This window comes from Dermacentor andersoni, chromosome 8, assembly GCF_023375885.2.
Source record: "Dermacentor andersoni chromosome 8, qqDerAnde1_hic_scaffold, whole genome shotgun sequence".
Lineage (NCBI taxonomy): Eukaryota > Metazoa > Arthropoda > Arachnida > Ixodida > Ixodidae > Dermacentor > Dermacentor andersoni.
The window spans coordinates 11,074,389-11,095,051 of record NC_092821.1 but is presented as its reverse complement, the minus strand read 5'-3'; the positions used below and the strand labels follow the sequence as shown (position 1 = coordinate 11,095,051).

At 48.0% G+C, this 20,663-nt stretch overlaps 1 protein-coding gene across 1 annotated transcript in view; it reads right to left on the bottom strand.

The window, feature by feature from the left end:
- The window catches only part of LOC129383671 (uncharacterized), a 177,280-nt gene that overhangs the window by 113,468 nt on the left and 43,149 nt on the right, over positions 1-20,663 (bottom strand). Inside the window, exon 2 of the mRNA XM_055068340.1 lies at positions 1,978-2,090. Within this exon, the coding sequence (XP_054924315.1) occupies positions 1,978-2,085 (108 nt within the window). The 5' untranslated portion in view covers positions 2,086-2,090. The remainder of the gene's footprint in view (positions 1-1,977; positions 2,091-20,663) is intronic.

The window sequence follows — 20,663 nt, the reverse complement described above, 5'->3', positions numbered from 1 at the left end:
GCTGATTTAGTTAGTAAGAGAATGTTCACAAGTTTATACAGTTGATAAAACTGCTATCCATATTTCGTATATCTGTCGAATAATTTCCTATCGCAATCAGTGATTCGCCCTTATGGTTAACTGTGACTTTCTTTTCAACCAACCATGCTTCTTTATTTTAGGCATTTACATGCTGTCTCGGTGCGTATTGTAGCTCGCGCACATGGCTATTTTACATTGATTGCGTGTTGTGCCCCTTTTATAAAGCAGCCCTTTGGCGCCAATTCCTGCGCTTCGCGTCGGCGTTGTTCCTGGGCGTCCTCCCTCGGCGTTGCCGAGCGAAGGAACACACATAAGGATGAAAGAGCGAACACGGAGCGTAGCGGGGGATGAAAGACTGCGATAGAGAAAAGAGTGCAAGGAGAGCGCGACGAGAATAGCGGTGAAGGAGGGTGCAGCGGAACCATGTGGTGGAAAGCAGAGGAGGAGGCTACAGCAAAAGCATGATAAAAAAAGTGTAGTGCTGCGCAAGGCGGGTTCTTTAGCGACGACCGCTACGAGATCATGCTGTCGTCTGCTCACCGAGGGCATGCGGTGGGCACGTCTACGTATAACATATATATGTAGAAGCAAAGAGCTGCATGAGCTGACGACTCTCTACGGCGGCTGCTGTGAATTGCGCCCACGCTTCCTCTCGTGATCTCTCGATTAGCGAGGCAGTCGCGCCATACTTCGCTCCGTTTGGAATGTGCCGCACGAGTCACATTGTCCTTGCCAGCCAATATATTGCGAAATGAAAACGCGTATATAGCTGCGCTCAAATTTCGCATTACAAAGTGTCGTAATCGTCGTTGATTTTTTGTTTACTTACTACGACAGTGTGTACTGCAGACAGAATGTGATATGTGATACATTCATAGTTATTATTACGTTTTCCTTCCCATTTAATTGAAACTGGTTTGGACTCATGTCTGATAGATTTATATTAATAGAGTGCCTCTCTTACCTTTGTGTGATAGAGTTGAAATCATGTGCCCGTCCTGTTTACGCGTTCGTTTTCACGTTTTCCATTGTATAGTTAAAGAAAAGGAAGCTCGCTTTGCAGTGGAGGCGCGGAATGACGTGCTTAGGATTCACACGCGATTTATGCGTCCTTCTGTACGAAGACCTTAGCTGGTTATGGTCGTCTTCATGAAAGTAAAATGCACAAACTAAGAGAAATAACTGCGACACTAACGGAAAATACATTTCGCTTTTGAAGTTTACCTTCTAAATGTCAATTATAACTGACACGGGAACAGCGCGGAAAGACGAAGCTCAGAGAAGAAGTTGTAAAGACACCAGCGCCGACTAACGACTGAATTCTTTATTGACAAAAAAAGAAAACAAAGGTACATCAGTGCGCATAACTACCAAGAATGAGATGCCGATTAGGTTACCCCCGAATTGCTGTGGTTGTTCAGTTATGTTAGTTCTGCCTCAGTCAAGGCCAACGATGCATTGCTGACGCTAGACACACCATTCGCCTCGATAGCAGAAGCCTCAAAGTTTCACGTGCCTTTCTTTTCTCTAGGTATGCGTGTGATTTCATTTCCTAATAGAGAATTCAGCCATCAGTCGGCACTGGTTTGCGTTCACCTTCTTTTCTGTCTTTCGTCACTTCGCGCTGTTCCCCTGGCGAGTATGTAGCGACCAGCCCCAGCTTCGACGGTGTTGTCAATTATAATGTAAGGCACGTTTGTGCCATGTGCCCTAAATCTTTTAGTAGTGCTAAACTATGGCCGCTGCTTAAGTTGACGCTTACCGTAGCGACACTAAAAAGTGGGAAAAAAAGGTGACTTATAGAAAGAATCAAACAAGATCCAGGTGATTAGCAGCCCCGCGACCTTTTAAGTGCGCAGCTGTTACAAGAACAGCAAAACAGCTCGCTTGGAACTTGTTTCCTTCGTAGATTTCATAGGTCATCGCGATGAATGCTGGTCCAACTCTGGCACTCACCGCAAACCTTATATGAAGTCCATTCTGCGTGCTTGCTTGCATCAAAGGTGGCAGGAGTAGAGGCTTGGGTCCGCGACTGAGGCCGAATGACAACTCTCGCAAGGCCATCGCTCCTGCATTTGAGAAGATGGTTGGTAATTCGCATATTGACAAGCGGCCGTGACTGCATCAAGGCAGATAAAACTGCGGAAATATTAAATTGAACTGTCTAAGTGCTCCTTCACGCTAGCGACCAGCACGCCACGCAACGACCCGCAAGCCTCCTCAGCAACCGCAGAGCGCCGGCAGTGTCAGAGGCGCCCAACGTCACCGGGAATTTGGCTGCTGCGGTGCTCGCTGAAGAACTGACGGGAGAATGGACGATTGTTAAGTTGCGTGACGTGAGCGCCAGCTCCTCGTCCGACAGCCGTCGGACCCAGCCATCGGCTACAAATTCCATTTTCAAGCAAAATCATCGCCACCAGAATATTGTCGCGATGCTGTCCGTGCCCAATGACGCTGACGACGAAGACGACGAGCTCGAGTGTGCAAGCGAGTTGCTAACGAAGAAGCCTGAACAGAACGCTTGTTTTAATTGCCTAGGCTAAATACCGCTCTCCGCTCTTCTAAGTGAGCCCTGACACTGGTGGAGGTGCGGGGTATCGCATCATCGCCTAATGATTGGAACCACTTGTGCGAGTAGCCCTGCATCTAGCCCTTGAACACATCGTCCACGCGTCGAGACATCTGTGCACCGCGCAAGCCGCTGCCTGCAAAGTCCGTGCCGGGAATTCAGTCTCTTCCAAGGAACTTTGTCAGCGACCTCACTTACTCAGGAAATGGCGCTTGGAAATAAAACACGGGTGACTGTTCAAAACAATCCAGACCCCTCAAGCTTCCACGGTTCCACGTATGAAGACGCTGAAGACTGGCTGGACCAGTACGAACGCGTATCTAAGGTCAATCAGTGGCGTCCGGACCAGAAGCTTTCGAACGTGTACTTCGCCCTTAAAGGTAGCGCAAGGACGTATTTCCAAAACCGCGAGGCACATTTGACAACGTGGGACGAATATTGCCGTCGGCTAGCTGATTCCTTCGGAAGCACTGATCGCCGAGATAATGCACAACGCCTGCTCCAGAGTTGCGCATTCCGAAACAAAACGAGAGAGTTTCCATGTTTGCCGAGGACATGTCTCGTTTGTTTCGCCGCGCGGATCCCAACATGCCTGATTCGAAGAAGCTGAGCCATCTTATGCACGGCTTGAAAGAAAAGCTATTCGCTGGTCTCGTGCGTAAAGCCTGTTTCACATGATACGATTTTCGTCGCACCGGAAGTGCGATTTCCATCGTTTGCGATGAAAATCGCAGTCGCAGTGCCAACCCCCCCCCATTTTCGGCTGCATCCAGCCGGTTGGTCGCACAGTCGCACCGTCGCAGCGATGGCTGCGATTTTCCGTCGAAATTTCGCGGAGAGCTATTTCGCCGGTTTGCTTTGGGAAATAGCGTCTCGCTCAACAAGTGCACTGTGCGATGTGGATTGCCGAATTCAGTACGTACGCAAAGGGAGAATAAAAAACTTGTACCGCAGATTCCATTCTCCCATTTCTGTGAGTTCGTTGACACGCTACGACGCAAATGAAGTGCATTTTCACGTTTGCTGCCTACACCTTTGCGAGTTGTCAATACTGCGAGGTGTTCGATTCCCACGAGATGACATGGCCTTTTGGGGTCGTCACAATTTTCTTTTGTTGAGTAGCGTACAAAAATCGTGCGTACGGAGCAGCTTACATAATTTCAACCTCGGCAAGGTCACATGACAAGACGGCAAAGTGCCCGAAGTTTCAACGTTGTGCTGAACGCGGTACCGTTCAGTTGCGTTTTTTTTTGTAGGTTTTCAAGCGTGAATTTCCCGATGCATCTTCAAAGGTTATCTTACCTCAATTACTTTTTAAATTTGACAGAGCAAACGCATAGACTGAAGTGACCAGACGTGAGCATTCCTGATGCAAACAAGAAAGAAGCCAGCTTTAATGTATTCATGAAAAAGAACCGTAATACATTTTCTACGATAGCATTATCTCCTTGGCTTGAATAATAATCGTCGTTAATTTGTTTTCGTATATTTCATGCACGCTAAGTTGCATCTCTTCTCTGGAGAATTTATTTTTCTTGCACAGAAACCAATAAACAATGAATATCTTGCTGACTTTGTATCCTTACTGCACCTGTATTAACATTTGCTTTGAACTGTAATTAACTATACAGTTAGTAAATGAAGTAAATTATTCGCCTTCTATAGTGGCACAGTGACAACGTACCTTCCTCCACCGCCATGTGAAACTCGCGAAACTACGCGAAAAGCAGGCAAACAATCTGTTCTTGTGGAGATGAAGCAGTAGAAGCTGACACATTAAAGAGAAGTAAATCAAGATTGCACCGAAGTCAGCCAGTTGCATACCTTCCTGTGAATCCTTTAAGTACAAACAGTTCGTGCAGGTTCAGAGCGATCGAGTGTGCATAAACATTTATGCCTGACATAACAGCTCCTAATAAGTTTGTTACCACATATATGAGGGTGTAACCCGTATTACGATATCCGATGGGATTACTGCCTTTAAAGTAGTGAAATGCCATGCTACTTGCAAGAACATACCACTCTGGGATTTTAAAAGAAATTTCTGCATTTCAACTGTAAAACAATATCCAGTTTATTCAATAAAGGGCGACAAACTGCTTTTTTTTTTTTTTGCTACGAGAAAATTATTCCATGTTTTACCTCCATAAACAGGCAAGAAAAAAAAAACAAATCTGTAGGCAACAAAATTGTTCTTCAATTTAGTCACCTGCCACTGCGGCTATAGCATTCTGCTGCTAACACAAGGAGAGGGGCTGAAGTGCCAGCCATGACAGTCGCATCTCAATGAGAGTCAAATGTAAAAAAAGCTCTTGCGCTTAGATCTAGTTCATAATCATTTATTGAACCCTTAAACTTCCAAAATACTGTTGCATGAGGGGGCATGCTTATGCAAAATTTAACACTAGTCAAAAGCAAAGGGCACAATTGTAAAACAAGCATCTTTTCTTATACATCGAGTGTGTAAACATTCATTGCATCAATAAGTATTAGTCAACAGCACTGCACAAATAAGCATGATCAGGCGTAGCAAGTACTCTGTCACGAAGCTGGTTCTACAAATATATACACGTCAAGACATAAATGCTCACACTACATCATGCACACAGTACGAAGAAAACCTTTTTCAAGTGTTGTCCCTTCTGGCAGATATGAGTGGGCCACAAGCAGCAAAAGCTTATTACAGAGCATTGTGTAATACCGCTTATGAAAGAATGACGAGAGTAAAGAGGCTTTTAACAGCAGTAGCTCATGCTAGTCTATTAAGAGGAACGATGACCAAGAAAATTTCTGGTAGAGCATTTAAGTTCACCAGTGCCTGTTTGAAAGACAGAAAATTCCAGGCGAGAGTTGGAGGTACATTTGGCCCACCCACACCAACACATGCATAAGACAAGAAGTACTACAGTCTGTGGTATACTACCGTCTATAAGAAAGTTATACAGTAATCAAGAAGGATGCAACAAACTCTCGACAACCCTGCAGACTTTCTTCGCTGGTCTGGCCTCGCGCTTTCTGATAAGTCAGCTTACAATGACGTCGGTAAAAGGACTATAATCAAGAACTACCACAAATAGCATATGGTGCTCCACATAGCTGGACAAATATACCCACAAATCAACATTCACAAATCCTCAGCTAGTGTAAGACCATGACAGCAGAGCGAGCACGTGGGTGAAACAATTATGCCTTGTCTGGACGCAAATTCTACACCTGCTGAAAAGAATAATCTTGAAATCATGGGGGGTGGATGAGTGGATAGTGTAGGAAATCTCAGATTCTCTACTTGTGTCCAAGGTATTAAACGGTATAAGTTACGAGCAGCGCACAGAAAAGACAACTCAACGAATACAGGCAGCGGGTTTTGACAGGTTTTTTCAACTTTACCGCGCTTGAAGACTTCTTTGAGAAAGAGCAAACGAACTAGCACCTAGACAGAAGAGAGTTGCAGCCTGCAGCAAAAATTTTTTTGCCTCAAAAGCGCAGAACCTGGTCCCAATATACTATGCCAGCTAGCATATGACATGTAAAGATGACTAACCCTCCCTTCAGAAACACAACCTCAGGAGCACCTCAACTTGAAACACAACAGGCCCATACCATGCAATATGGAGGTAAACAATTAGGCCAGGGGACTATATGCAACTGGCAAACACACAGAGGTTACTAATCATGAAGGTGCAAGCAAACAGCAGGCACATATAGTACACTGATTTGGCAATACCAGTGCAACAGTAGTATTACACTACATAAAATTAAACCCCATCCAAGTGAGTATCATTGCAGGTCATCCTACACCTAGAAAAGCTGAACTGAAAGCAATCAAAGCAGCACTTGCAGTGCAAATGTGCAGACTATAACATCCTGCACGCCTCCGTGGATTCACCAGAAACTGCCTGGGCCTGCACCTCTCATAAGATTGTCAGGAAAGTCAGGAGATTGACGTGCGAATTGCAATTACACGGTCAAAAATTAAATTACACTATACATAGCCATGCAGATATTTCAGGACACAAGCAGGCTTATGAGCACGACATAGGAATTCAAAACTGGATGAGTTGGTGTGTATTCATTATTAACTGAACGCAACAAATAGACAATGGACAAGAACGAAGCGCTCTTTGTCTTCACTTCGTTCTTGTCCATTGTATTACTGGCACACTATAGTTAATGAATTCATGAGGCTGCACAGCAGGAGAATGATACCCCCGCCCAAGGCCCCAATTTCACATCCGAATCTATGTGAGTGCACGCACACACATATATTGTCACGTGGTGGTGACGTTAAGAACACAGTAGCAATACTGTGAAAGGCAAAACTAAATTTTATTGGGTGAACCTGTGCCCACAAAACAGGCTACACTTATAGCACAATGAAAGCGGCGAACACAGTCGGCGATCGTCGAAAAATCTGATCAGCGGGTCAAGCATGTCGGCTTTTATAGATCAGTCGTCGAATGTTCCAGATTAACCGATGGGACCCGCGTGTCTTCCACAAAGTTCTACACTATTCGCGTCGCGCATACATGCAATCAAATTACACAAGTTGCGGTGAAAGACAGCGTACGGAACCATCGATAACATTCCAGAAACTTCTTTTACATGCAGGCGCGTCCTGCGTTGCGCGATAACATTTGTTAGGCGGCCAAAGGTGGTCGCCCGATAAAGATAAGTACACGTGTCATTACCCCCCTCTTAAAGAAAAGCATCGACCCGATGCTGTAAGCAAACGAAAGTAATTAAAAAAGAAGCACTCGTATCAAAGAAAACAAAATAAGGAAGTTCGTCAGCGTCCATAAAAGGGTTTAAGGCGCACCACGTGGACCACTTCAGATCGTGCGCGGCGCCGCTGTGAATGCGAAATGCCGTCTGGCACGACCTCATAGTCCAGTGCGCCAATACGTCGGATGACCTTGTAGGGTCCGAAATAGCGTCGCAGTAATTTCTCACTGAGTCCTCGTCGGCGTATCGGGGTCCATACCCAAACACGGTCGCCGGGCTGGTACTCGACGAAGCGTCGTCACAGGTTGTAGTGTCGGCTGTCGGTCCTCTGCTGGTTCTTGATCTGCAGGCGAGCGAGCTGTCGGGCTTCTTCGGCGCGCTGGAGATAGGTAGCGACGTCAAGGTTCTCCTCGTCAGTGACGTGCGGCAGCATGGCGTCGAGCGTCGTCGTCGGGTTCCTGCCGTAGGCCAGCTTGAACGGCGGGATCTGTGTTGTTTCTTGTCCCGCCGTGTTGTAAGCGAATGTTATGTACGACAGGACGGCATCCAAGGTCTTGTGTTCGAGGTCGACATACATCGCTAGCATGTCGGCGACGGTCTTATTCAGCCGCTCCGTAAGACCATTCGTCTGCGGGTGGTAGGCCGTTGTCCTCCTGTGCCTTGTTGGACTGTGTTTCAGAATGGCTTGGGTGAGCTCCGCTGTAAAGGCCGTTCCTCTGTCCGTGATGAGGACTTCTGGGGCGCCATGTCGCAGCAGGATGTTTTCGACAAAGAATTTCGCCACTTAGGCTGCGCTACCTTTCGGCAGTGCTTTAGTCTCAGCGAAGCGGGTGAGGTAGTCCGTCGCCACGACGATCCGCTTATTTCTGGTTATTGACGTAGGAAAGGGTCCCAGCAAGTCCATCCCGATCTGCTGGAATGGTCGGCAAGGAGGCTCGATTGGCTGTAGTAATCCGGCTGGCCTTGTCGGCGGTGTCTTGCGTCGCTGACAGTCTCGGCATGTTCTGACATAACAGGCGACGTCGGCGGTCAGGCGCGGCCAATAATACTTTTCTTGTATCCTCGATAGTGTCCGGGGAAAATCCGATGTGTCCAGCGGTCGGATCGTCATGTAGGGCGTGCAATGCTTCTGAACGAAGTCCTGACGGCACAACAAGAAGGTAGTTGGCGCGGACTGGTGAGAAGTTCTTCACGAGTAGATTGTTTTGAAGCGTGAAGGAAGATAATCCGCGCTTAAATGCCCTGGGGACAACGTCGGTGTGCCCTTCCAAATATTCGACGAGGCCTTTTAGCTCCGGGTCTGTCCGTTGCTGTTCAGCGAAGTCTTCCGCGCTTATCATTCCCAGGAAGGCGTCGTCATTCTCGTCATCTTGCGGCGGCGGGTCAATGGGTGCGCGTGATAGGCAATCGGCATCGGAGTGTTTTCGTCCGGACTTGAAGGTTACAGTGATGTCGCATTCTTGTAGTCTGAGGCTCCACGGCGCCAGTCATCGTGAAGGATCCTTTATATTCGCTAGCCAACTCAACGCGTGATGGTCACTGACGACTTTGAATGGCCTGTCATAAACATAAGGGCGAAATTTAGCAGTAGCCCAAACGATGGCGAGGCATTCCTTTTCGGTCGTAGAATAGTTGCCTTCCGCTTTTGACAGCGACCGGCTAGCGTAAGCTATCACCTGTTCGACTCCGTTTCTCCTCTGGACAAGAACGGCACCGAGGCCTAGGCTACTGGCGTCATTATGGATTTCTGTATCGGCGTACTCGTCGAAGTGCGCAAGTACCGGCGGCAACTGCATGCGTCGTTTGAGTTCTTCAAATTCGTCGGCCTGCGGCGTTTCCGACTTGAACTCAACATCACATTTAGTTAGACGTGTCAACGGCTCGGCGACGCGTGAAAAGTCCTTGACAAAGTGCCTGTAGAAGGCACAGATGCCAAGGAATCTACGCACTGCCTTCTTCTTGGTGGGTCGCGTGAACTGTGCGATGGCAGCTGTCTTTTGCGGGTCTGGACGGACACCAGATTTGCTGATTACGTGGCCTAGGAACAGATGCTCATCGTAAACGAAGCGGCATTTTTCCGGCTTCAGAGTAAGCCCTGACGACTTGATGGCCTGTAGTACTGTCGCAAGCCACCTGAAGTGATCGTCGAAATTTCCGGCGAAGACGACGACGTCATCCAAATAAACGAGAGAGGTCTGCTACTTCAATCCTGCTAACACTGTGTCCATGACGCGCTGGAACGTTGCAGGTGCCGAGCACCGTCCGAAGGGCATAACCTTGAACTCGTAGAGGCCGTCTGGGGTGATGAAGGCCGTCTTTTCGCGATATCTTTCGTCGACTTCTATTTGCCAATAGCCAGACTTGAGCTCCATCGACGAGAAGTATTTAGCGTTGCAGTGCCGATCCAATGCCTCGTCTATTCGTGGGAGGGGGTATACGTGCTTCTTCGTGATCTTGTTCAGACGACGATAATCGACGCAGAAACGTAGGGTTCCGTCCTTTTTCTTTACTAGGCCAACAGGGGAAGCCCACGGGCTTTGCGACGGCTGATGATGTCGTCGCGCAGCATTTCGTCGACGTGTTCTCTTATAGCTGCACGTTCTCGCGGTGAAACTCGGGAAGGGCTCTGGCGGAGTGGTCGAGTGCACTCCTCGGTGATTATGCGATGCTTGGCGACTGGTGTTTGTCGAATCCTCGATGACGTCGAAAAGCAGCCTTTGTATCGTCGCAGCAGACTTCTGAGCTGATGTTGCTTAATCACGGGGAGACTTGGATTAATGTCGTAATCTGGTTCGCGAACCATTGTCGTCGGGGTAGATGCGGCGGAATCCGAGAGGACAAATGCATTACTGGTTTCCAGAATTTCCTCGACGTACGCGATCGTCGTGCCCTTGTTGATGTGCTTGAACTCCTGGCTGAAGTTTGTCAGCAACACTTCAGCTTTCCCTCCATGCAGTCGAGCGATCCCTCTTGCGACGCAAATTTTACGGTCTAGCAGTAGACGTTGGTCGCCTTCGATGACGCCTTCTACGTCAGCGGGTGTTTCGGTGCCGACCGAAATTACAATGCTCGAGCGAGGCGGGATGCTCACTTGATCTTCGAGAACCCTCAAGGCATGGTGACTACGAAAGCTCTCCGGCAGTATCGCTTGATGTTCCGACAGCGTTATCGATTTTGACTTCATGTCTATGATTGCGCCGTGTTGGTTCAGGAAGTCCATGCCGAGAATGACGTCTCGTGAACACTGTTGGCGGATAACGAAGGTGGCAGGGTAAGTCCAATCATGAACGGTTATTCTTGCCATGCAGATTCCAGTCGGCGTGATGAGGTGTCCTCCAGCGGTCCGAATTTGGGGGCCTTCCCATACAGTTTTAACTTTCTTCAACTGGGCGGCGATGTGTTTACTCATTACGGAGTAATAGGCCCCTGTGTCGACTAAGGCAGTGACTTCGCGGCCGTCGAGAAGTACGTCGAGGTCGGTGGTTCTTTGTCTGGCGTTGCAGTTGGGTCTTGGCGTCGGATCACGGCTGCGTCGCGTTGAACTGGAGCTGGAACGTCGCGTCGTCAAGTCGTCTTTCGTCGGTGTAGTCTTGGCTTCTTGATTTCGTCGGGACGGCGGCGTGTCATTATTATGTCGTCGAGATGGTCTCTTCGGCGTTTTCGTCGGCGGCGGAGGATCTTCGTCAGTTCGACGAACAGCAACCGCACCTCCATCGGTTGCTGCTTTTAGTTTTCCGGATATGGGCTCGCAGAGCGGCCCCAGGCTGGGCCATTGTATGGTCGGCGCTGCGGCGACAGGTAGCGGCCTGGTGACGGCGAACGGGACGGTCGTCGAGGGCTCCTCTGAGTAGCGGCGAGATAGTCGGCGATGTCACGAGTGCGTTCACCTACCCGAGCGCGCGGTGCGTTGACGGCGAATCCTCGCAACCCCTGGTCGTGGTATGGGAATCGGCGGTACACATGGCCGGCTTCCCCGCAGTGGTAGCAGAGCGGGCGGTGGTCAGGAGCGCGCCAAACGTCTGTCTTCCTCGGTTAGCTGCGCTGGGCGACGGGTGGGCGTGCTGGCGGCGGCGGCAGTGGTCGACGGAATTGCAGCGTTACAGGGCTCTGGTGTGGTCGTGCAGGGGGACCTTGACGGCGGGTGACGGCGACGTAGGTCATCGCTTCTGGCTGGGGTTGCGATGATTGTGATTGCACCTCGGGAACTCCGAGCGAACGCTGGACTTCTTCTTTGACAACTTCGGCGATTGAGGCCACTTGAGGTTGCGATGAAGGGAAGATCTTCTGAAGCTCCTCTCGTACGACTGCTCAGATGGTCTCACGCAGGTCGTCGGTGGCCACTGATTGAACGCCGGCGTAGCTTGTTGGCTTGGTGCGTCGGTCGAATTGATGATGATGTGATGTGATAACTTTATTTGGAATCCGGCGATTGGGAGGCCCGGGCCTGGGGCCGCCTAGATGGCCACTGGGAGCTGCTGCTCCCGTGCGGCTTCCTTGGCTCGCTGGACGGCCCAAAGTTGGTCTTGGAGTTCTGAGCTGAGCAGCACGGCCGACCACCGCGCCCGTAGATTTTCTGGGGAGACTGCCATTTTATTTTGGTATATTTCACAACCCCACAACATGTGTTGAAGGGTGGCTCTAACAGACTTGCAGAGCTTGCACATATCGCTCTCGTATATATCGGGGTAGAAAGTTTTTAGTTGCACGGGACTCGTATAAGTTTCTGTTTGTAGTCGCCTCCAAGTAACGGACTCAGCTCTGTTCAGTTTAGTGTGAGGCGGTGGTAATACTCGCCTCTGATTTTGATAGAATTTGGTAATATTGCTAAATCTTGTTAATATATCTTTTTCTCTCCAGATTTCCTCCTCCGCGTTCTCCTGACCGATGGAAGTCACTCTTTGCTCAGCTCGGCGAGTGAGACCTCGAGCTTCGCGGTGTGCTACCTCGTTGAGGTTGATCGCGGGAATGTCTAAAGTCGTATGCGCTGGGAACCAGAGCAATTGCCTGCCGTTCTTCTCTGCATTGGAGAACTTTGCTTCATTGACTCTGATGATGTGCCATGCCTCAGGAGAGATCCTACCTTTTGCATAATTTCTAATGGCCGCTTGAGAATCACTAATGATGTACTGAGCATTCGTGGAGACCTATGCTAGTGCAATGGCTACCTCCTCTGCGGTCTCGGAATGTTTGGTATTAACTGATACGCTTGTAAGGAGTTTTTGGGTGTGATCTACGATTACTGCTACATAGCTATTTCTGTCTGGGTATTCAGCAGCGTCTACGAAGGTTGCTCTGTCGTCTGACCCAAAGCTTCGGATAATTTTCTCTGCTCTACTCTTGCGTCTGCCTTCGTTGTAACCTGGATGCATGTTCTTGGGTATATTTGGTACTAGGAGTTTGTCACGAATTTCTCTCGTTATCGTCCTCTTTTCCCCGTATAAAATGTGGTAATTCATTCCTAGTTTGCTTAGTATATGCCGTCCCGTTTTGGTTTTGGTTAGTCGCTCTGCTTGAGATGTTTGTTGTGCTTCTATGAGTTCGTCCAGTGTGTTGTGGAGTCCTAACCTTAGCAAGAGATCCGTGCTCGTACTGATGGGAATACCTAGTGCTAGTTTGTATGCTTTTTTTATCATGTTGTTAATTTTATGCTTTTCAGCTGCAAACCAATTGTGGAAGGCTGCGATGTATGTGATCTGACTGATTACGAATGATTGTATCAGCCGTATGATACTTTCTTCCTTCATACCTTGGTGCTTGTTAGTAATTCGTTTGATCAATCTCATGGTGTTTGTTACCTTTGTGTCTAACTTCTTTACGGTTTCCCTATTTGTGCCTTTGTTCTCGATTACCAGACCCAGCACTTTGAGCTGGTTGACTATTGGGATATGCCGCCCGTTCTTGGTGTGTAGCTTGATTTCCTCATGAGCCTTGTTTCTGTCGTATCCTTTGGGAGGCCTGCCTCTAAGTGTGGGGCGGTACAATAGAAGTTCAGATTTCTCTGCAGAGCATGTGAGGCCTGTTCCTATGAGGTGTTCCTCTACTGTGGTAATTGCAGTCTGGAGTCGTTGTTCTATTGATCCGTCGCTGCCATCACAGGTCCAGATAGTAATATCGTTCGCGTAGATTGTGTGATTCAGGGACTCTATGTGATTTAATTTTTCGGGGAGTCCCATCAAGACGAGATTAAAGAGCATCGGCGAGATAACAGCGCCTTGCGGCGTGCCGGCCCCCCCTATGTCGATCTCGGGCGACTTGAGCCCTCCGACGGAGATGACTGCTTTCCTATCTGATAGGAAGCTCTTAATGTAGTTATACGCCCGTTGCCCTAGTCTTATTCGTTCGATGCTTTCCAATATGGTTGCGTGGTTGGCATTATCGAAAGCTTTTTTAAGATCAAGGCCCAAGATGGCCCTTGTCGAGCGCGTTTTATAATCGATTATCTGATGCTTAAGTTGGAGCATAGCATCTTGTGTCGAAAGACTTTTGCGAAATCCTATCATTGTATCTGGGTATATGTTATTATCCTCTAAGAAGTTGTCTACTCTGTTTAAAATTACATGTTCCATTAATTTTCCGACGCAGGATGTTAGGGAGATTGGTCTGAGGTTGTCGATCTCAAGCTTCTTACCAGGTTTTGGAATAAGCGTTATCGTCGCTTTCTTCCATTGAGCTGGCAATTCTCCCTTTACCCAACACCCGTTTATGTATTCTGTTAGTTTGGCTATCGATTCATCATCGAGGTTCCTGAGAGTCTTGTTGGTTATACCGTCCGGGCCTGGGGCGGATTTGGTGTTTAACTTTTGTAGGGCCGCGCGGATTTCTGCCTCCGTGAGTTCCTCGTCTAATTTTGCGTTTGTATTCCCGTTGTAGCTAGGATAGATGCAAGGCGGTGCCTGGTTTAAGTATTTCTGCTGTAATTCATTGAGAAATTCCTCTTCTGTACCCTCAAATGCGTGTATTAACTTATTAATGGCTTGCATGTGATTTTTCTTGTTATTGTCATGGTCAAGCAGGAACCTGAGCAGGTGCCAGGTTTTGCCGGTGCTTAATTGTCCGTCCATGGAATTACATATCTCGTCCCATTGTTGTTTGGTCAATTGCTTAGCATGTTCTTCTATTTTTTTGTTGAGGAGTGCTATGCGCTTTCTTAACTTTCTGTTATGCTTCTGACCGCTAAGTCTATTCTGAAGCGAGTGCTTAGCTTCCCACATGTGGAGAAGTCTGCTGTCGCATTTATCCAAGTTAGATTCAGGTGGTGCTATTTTTGTGGCAGCTTTGACGTCATCACTGAGCTCCTTAGTCCATTGTTCTATGTCTGCGATTGATCGTTGCTGTTTCGTCTCTCGCGTTCTACGAAATAGTTCCCAGTCTACTAATTTTATCTGTCGTTCCTTGGATCTATTCGGCCCTTCTCTGACGTGTAACTCCAATATGCGGTGGTCACTACCCAAATCTTCCAGTGTGTTGTGCCACGTCGCCTTTTCAATATTCTTGGTAAAGGTTAGGTCTGGGGTTGTGTCCCTGTTTAGCGCCGTGCCTACTCTGGTCGGAGTGGCGGGGTCTGTGACGAGCGTAAGGCCTAATTCTTGCGAGTCGTTCCATAAGTCCCTTCCTTTTGCTCTGGTATATAAGTATCCCCACGTGGTGTGCGGGGCATTAAAGTCTCCTCCTATAACTACCGGATTTTCTCCAGCAAGTCTGAGTGTTTTCTGGAATAGGTTCTTGAATTTGTGTTTATGTAGCATGGGGTTGCTATAAATGTTGAGAATAAATAAGCTACGTCCTGTCTTTTTTTGTGGGATGAGTTCCAATAGAATATTGTCAATGTGCGGTATGCCTGTGTTGTGCTGCACGCAAGTTATGTTTCTTTTTACCAGCGTAGTTAATGCCCTGGTGTCCCCTTCGGCATAGCCAAAAGATCTGTATCCTGCTAGCTTTGCAATCCCGTGTGTTTCCTGCAGAATTATGACGTCTGGTGTATCCTTGTCTTTTAAATACTGCTGCAAAACTGACTTTTTGTTTTCGTAACTTCTACAATTCCACTGCCATATCCTGAACCCTTTTTTAGCGCGCTTCATTTCGGGCGCGACCATGGGAGGGAGGCGGGAGATTGCAGAGAAGCTGATCTTATATAATTATGTGGTTGTGAAGTGGGTAATGATTGTGATGGTTCGGAGGCAACGGAGGGGAGTCCGTTACCTGGTGACTGGTTTGCCTCTAGGATGTCTAATCTACTCATAATTGCTGCTATTGCCTTAGCCATTTGATTCATCAATTCGTCCCGTTTTTCATTTGACTTTTGTATTTCTGCTAGGGTCTTTTGAATATCGGCTAATGCTTTATCTACCACTGCGGTATCTTGTTTATCACTGATGGTTTGGGCCTTGCGTTTGAGTGGAGGGGGGTCATCCCCTTCGTCCATCTTATTGTCCGGGATTTCAGATGGCTCTTTCGTGCTCGCGTGTGGAGTGGGAGTTACCTGATTTATTTGGCTTTTTCCTTCCTTCAGAATTTTGATTTCATCGCTCATACGTGCTAGCAAAATCCTCAACTGCACGTTCTCGTGTTTTAGTTGCTTGATCTCGTTATTAATGGCAGTCTCCCCACCAGCCCCCGGGCGCACGCCATCGACCACGTCTGCCCAGCTCACCGTGTTAGTCTGGTTTGCTGAAGAGGATGGCCTAGTTCTGGACCTGGATCGGGATCGTGTCCCCGGTTGCCTGGAGCCGGACCGGGATAATGATCTGGTGGTGGATGGAGACCTTGTTCTCGATCTGGAGCGTCGTTCCCTGGCGTTTAGGAGGCCAGGCGTTCCGCGAGACTCTGCTCTGTCTTCTGTCGAGATAGCGTCTTCATGTTCTTCTTGTCGTTCTCGTTGCAGTCTGTGCCATTGTCTCTGTTTAACGATGAAGGGTTTTTTTGAATTTGGCTTTGCACGTCTTGTCTGCGGTCGGATGGTCCTCACCGCATAACTGACATTTAGGTTGGCACCTGTGGTCTTTATCTGGGTTTGATGTTCCACATCCCGCACAAATCTTGTTGTCAGGGTTGGGACATACATCTCCTCTGTGTCCAAGTCTGTTGCACTGGTGACAGAAATCCACTTGTTTCCTGTACAGGGAGCAAGGGAGTAGCGCTGCCCTGTATCGGACGTACGCGGGCACTTTGTGTCCTTCAAAGAGCACAATCACTGCGGTAGTATTACTCAGTCTCCTTGCTGCTATCGCCGTTGGGTTTTTACTCGTAACCACCGCTGCTGTGATGTCTCTTGGGCCCTCGTCGAGTGGGATTCCTCTGATGACTCCTTTGGCCGTCATGTCAGGCGCTGTCTCGTAAGCATTGGCCTCGTAAAACGTGTCTTGAATCTTGATACGTGCTACTTCCTGATATTTGTTTGCACGCTCTTGATCCGATGTACTGACGATGAAGATATTTTGATAATTGTTGGGGCAGACAATGTCCTCCTCCCTTTCGTCTCGAGGAATGCCTGCCGCATCTTGTACCGCAGCTGTGAGGGGAACTATACCGTGCTCGGATATCTTGAGTCCTCCACGCGGTCTGATCACAATCTTGTAATCCCCTCTTGGCAAATGTGGCATTCTGCTTGCCTTGCGTATTTGCTCTAGCCTGCCTTTCCATGGGTTATTGTTGCGCTTGTCGAGCCGCGTCGGCGACAAGGTGCTCTCGCGATGTTGGGAGGTTCGCCGGTCTGATCTTCTGTGTCTGACCTCCTTCCATCCCTTGCTTGTATCCACTTCTTCCTGGGATATGCTGCACCCCTCTACGGTGACTTCCATCATTGAGAAAATGATCGGCAATTGTTGAGGAAGCCGGCTCCGGCGCGTGGCCTCGCGGCTCTCCCGCCACGAGGTCCGGCCAAAATATTGTCGTAGAGGCTTGAAAAATGGGAATCCCACCTGGTTTTCGGTATCCACATGTTCCTAGGAACGAGCTGAGTCCGTTGGCGTGCAATAGCGGGTGGCTTTTTGGCGATTTGCGCTACAAGAACATTCGTGGAATACGGAGCCGACGTGATGTGCATCCGCTCCCTCCGGCTTCTTCTTCTTCTTCGAATTGCCGGTTCCGGAATTCCAGTGTCTTCTCGATGTTCTTCGCGTGACGGAGAAACTCGTCGGCGGTCTTCAGTGGGCTTCTTACCATTCCGGCGAAATGATCCTCCTTTACACCACGCATCAGTAGGCGGACTTTCTTCTCCTCTGACATTTCCGGGTCGGCGTGGCGGAACAGACGGGTCATTTCCTCAGTGAAGAACGCGATCGTCTCATTCGGCAGCTGCGCTCTGGCCTCCAGTAGAGCTTGGGCTCGCTCTTTTCGCACGACGCTTGTAAATGTTTGCAGGAAGCCGCTTCGGAACAGGTCCCACGTCGTCAAGGTGGCTTCTCGTTTCTCGAACCACGTCCTGGCGGCGTCCTCCAATGCGAAATAGACATGACGCAGTTTGTCGTCGCTGTTCCAGCTGTTAAATGCAGCGACCCTCTCATACGTCTCGAGCCAGGTTTCCGTGCCCTCGAATGTTGAACCGCGGAACGTCGGAGGCTCCCTGGGCTGCTGCAGCACGATGGGGGACGATGGGGCTGCCATTGGGGTTTCCTTGGCCACAATCTTCTTGGTCTTCTCAGGTAGAAGTCCGTGCTCCGGGGGCAGCTGTTGAAGACGGCTCCTTGCTCAATGTTCCGGGACGGCGCTGGTGTCGTCCTTGCGGTCCGGGCTTGGATTACGGCTTGTCGGGGGCGTCCGGTACATGAACGTAAAGCACCTCTACCAGATGTCACGTGGTGTTGACGTTAAGAACCCAGTAGCAACACTGTGAAAGGCAAAACTAGATTTTATTGGGCGAACCTGTGCCCACAAAACAGGCTACACTTATAGCACAACGAAAGCGGCGAACACAGTCGGCGATCGTCAAAAAATCTGATCAGCGGGTCAAGCGCGTCGGGTTTTATAGATCAGTCGTCGAATGTTCCAGATTAACCGATGGGACCCGCGTGTCTTCCACAAAGTTCTACACTATTCGCGTCGCGCATACATGCAATCAGATTACACAAGTTGCGGTGAAAGACAGTGTACGGAACCATCGATAACATTCCAGAAACTTCTTTTACATGCAGGCACGTCCTGCGCCGCGCAATAACATTTGTTAGGCGGCCGAACGTGGTCGCCCAATAAAGATAAGTACATGTGTCAATATGCTGCAAGGGTGCATAGCATGAAGCAGTATCAACAGGATAGCACTAGAGACGAATGACTGCTCATTTACAACTAAGGTTCGTTGTAAAAATTTGGCAATTTATGCAGTTTACCAGAAAAAAAGAGAGTTTTGAAGGCGTGATAAAGATTGGTGCTTGATGCAACCAAACAAATAAAAATGCTACAGAAAGAAACATTCTAATTGCAAGAAAAATGTCATTACAATCGCCAATCGTGCATGCCAGCAAGATTGGCACAAGTACTAGTGTTTATCAGGCTTTCTTGCCGTACTACTTTCTGGTAACCTTTTTAAATCACTGCATTTTCACTAGAAACATTTTAATTAGAAGTTAGCGTACCCTGTTCTTACTGCTTCACACTGTACGCTTTGCAACATTGCCCAAATAATGAATTATATAAGGTACACAGAAGCATCATAAGGGCCACTAAAGCGACTTGTTTCAGTCTAAAAGAATAGCCTTGCTGGAAATGCCACCAGAGAACGCATAGGACGAACAAGAAAACTGAAATGATCTCAGAACCAATAGTGTAATGTACACGCTGAGTAAATGCTGGCTGACAAACAATAAACCAAAAACACAAAAAGGAGACACAAAAATTAATGTGTATTTCCTGACAGGAAATTCATCCATTTCTAACGGAGGCCATGCTGACAAGATTCTCCCAACGTTTTTAGATCTATAGCTTCCATAATTTCTCTAGGCAGCCAATATCCACAGAAGGCTAGCTTCTTCCTCTATAATGCACGCTCTGATATGGAGAGTGCATTGTAGAGGAAGAAGCTAGAATTTTGATGAGACCGGCTGCCTAGAGAAATTATGGACGCTTTTGATGCAAAGAGACTGGGAGAATCTTATGTGAGGATGGTCTCTGTTACACTTTCAGAGATGGATGTGTTTCCTGTTGGGATCTGTATGGACACATATCAATTCTTGCTTCTCCTTTTTGTATGCCTTCGATTTATTCCTTGTCAACCAGATTTACTCGGCATGTTCAATAAATTTTCACTTGTTGGTCTGCCTTATGATCGTCTTGGTCTCCAGCAGAAGGGTGTTCATTCTCATTACAGCGAACCTGCATATACCTAGGCGAAACGCTCGTGGTCCGACCACAGAAACCCTACTGCGGGGGTATGAACCATTGTTTAGGGGGTATGAGCCACTGCATTCATCGTACGTAACGGACGGACAAATTTCTCGTTGGGTAGGGTGAGAAATGCCTATGCATTTAAAATATAGACATTTATCTATGTATTATTGCAGGGAAGGGACACAGAGCAGCACGGGGTTAAGACAAAATTGTGATGACAATTATCTCGCAGCAAAGGGGTGACGGGCCATTGACTACACCGGTAGTGAGGTCGTTTCTCTCTGGCAGCAGAGTGCGCGTGCAGCGGTCTCTCTGCGACTTCGCAATAGGTTCAACAATGTATCCCTGCATTTAATTAAATGAAATTTGCAGCCCCAGTGTGTCACTAGGTAACTACAGTGCTTAACCTAGTCATAAATCTTATGATTAACGCATTATGAAACACAAATGCATGACATAATTCAGAAAGACTTTAATAAACCGTCGCAATTAACCCAGTGATAAACACCGGGGCCGCACATTTCAGGTTCGCTGGTTTACCATCTGTACAGGGCGCATGGGTAGTAATTTTTTCTTGTATTGTTAAGTATTGTGTTATGCTTTGCCAGTAAAACACGTTGGGATAGTTGGTGCGTCTTTTTCTGGTTTTTTCTTAATGTTGTGCCCTTCGTCTTTTATAACTACTTATTTTATTCCACCTCAGCCTAATACTCTAACCGTGCAGCCTGCGAGGTACATAAATAAATAAGTACATAAGCACATGTCATTCGTTCATCTGCATACACTTCGCACCATCCCTTCCTCAACAAACATCACTGTGTTGATGTCTCGCAGTGTGCATCTACATTAACTGCCGCTTGCATTTTGTTATAGTGCGTGAACAGTGCAGTGCATTAACATTAGATGACATTAGGGTTGTGACCTATGCGGTGCATAACCAAACCTTGCAAAAGATGACATGTTGGATTGTTGAAGACAATACCAATTGTATATGTCGCAGTTACTTTAACAGCATTTAACTGACCTCTTGACA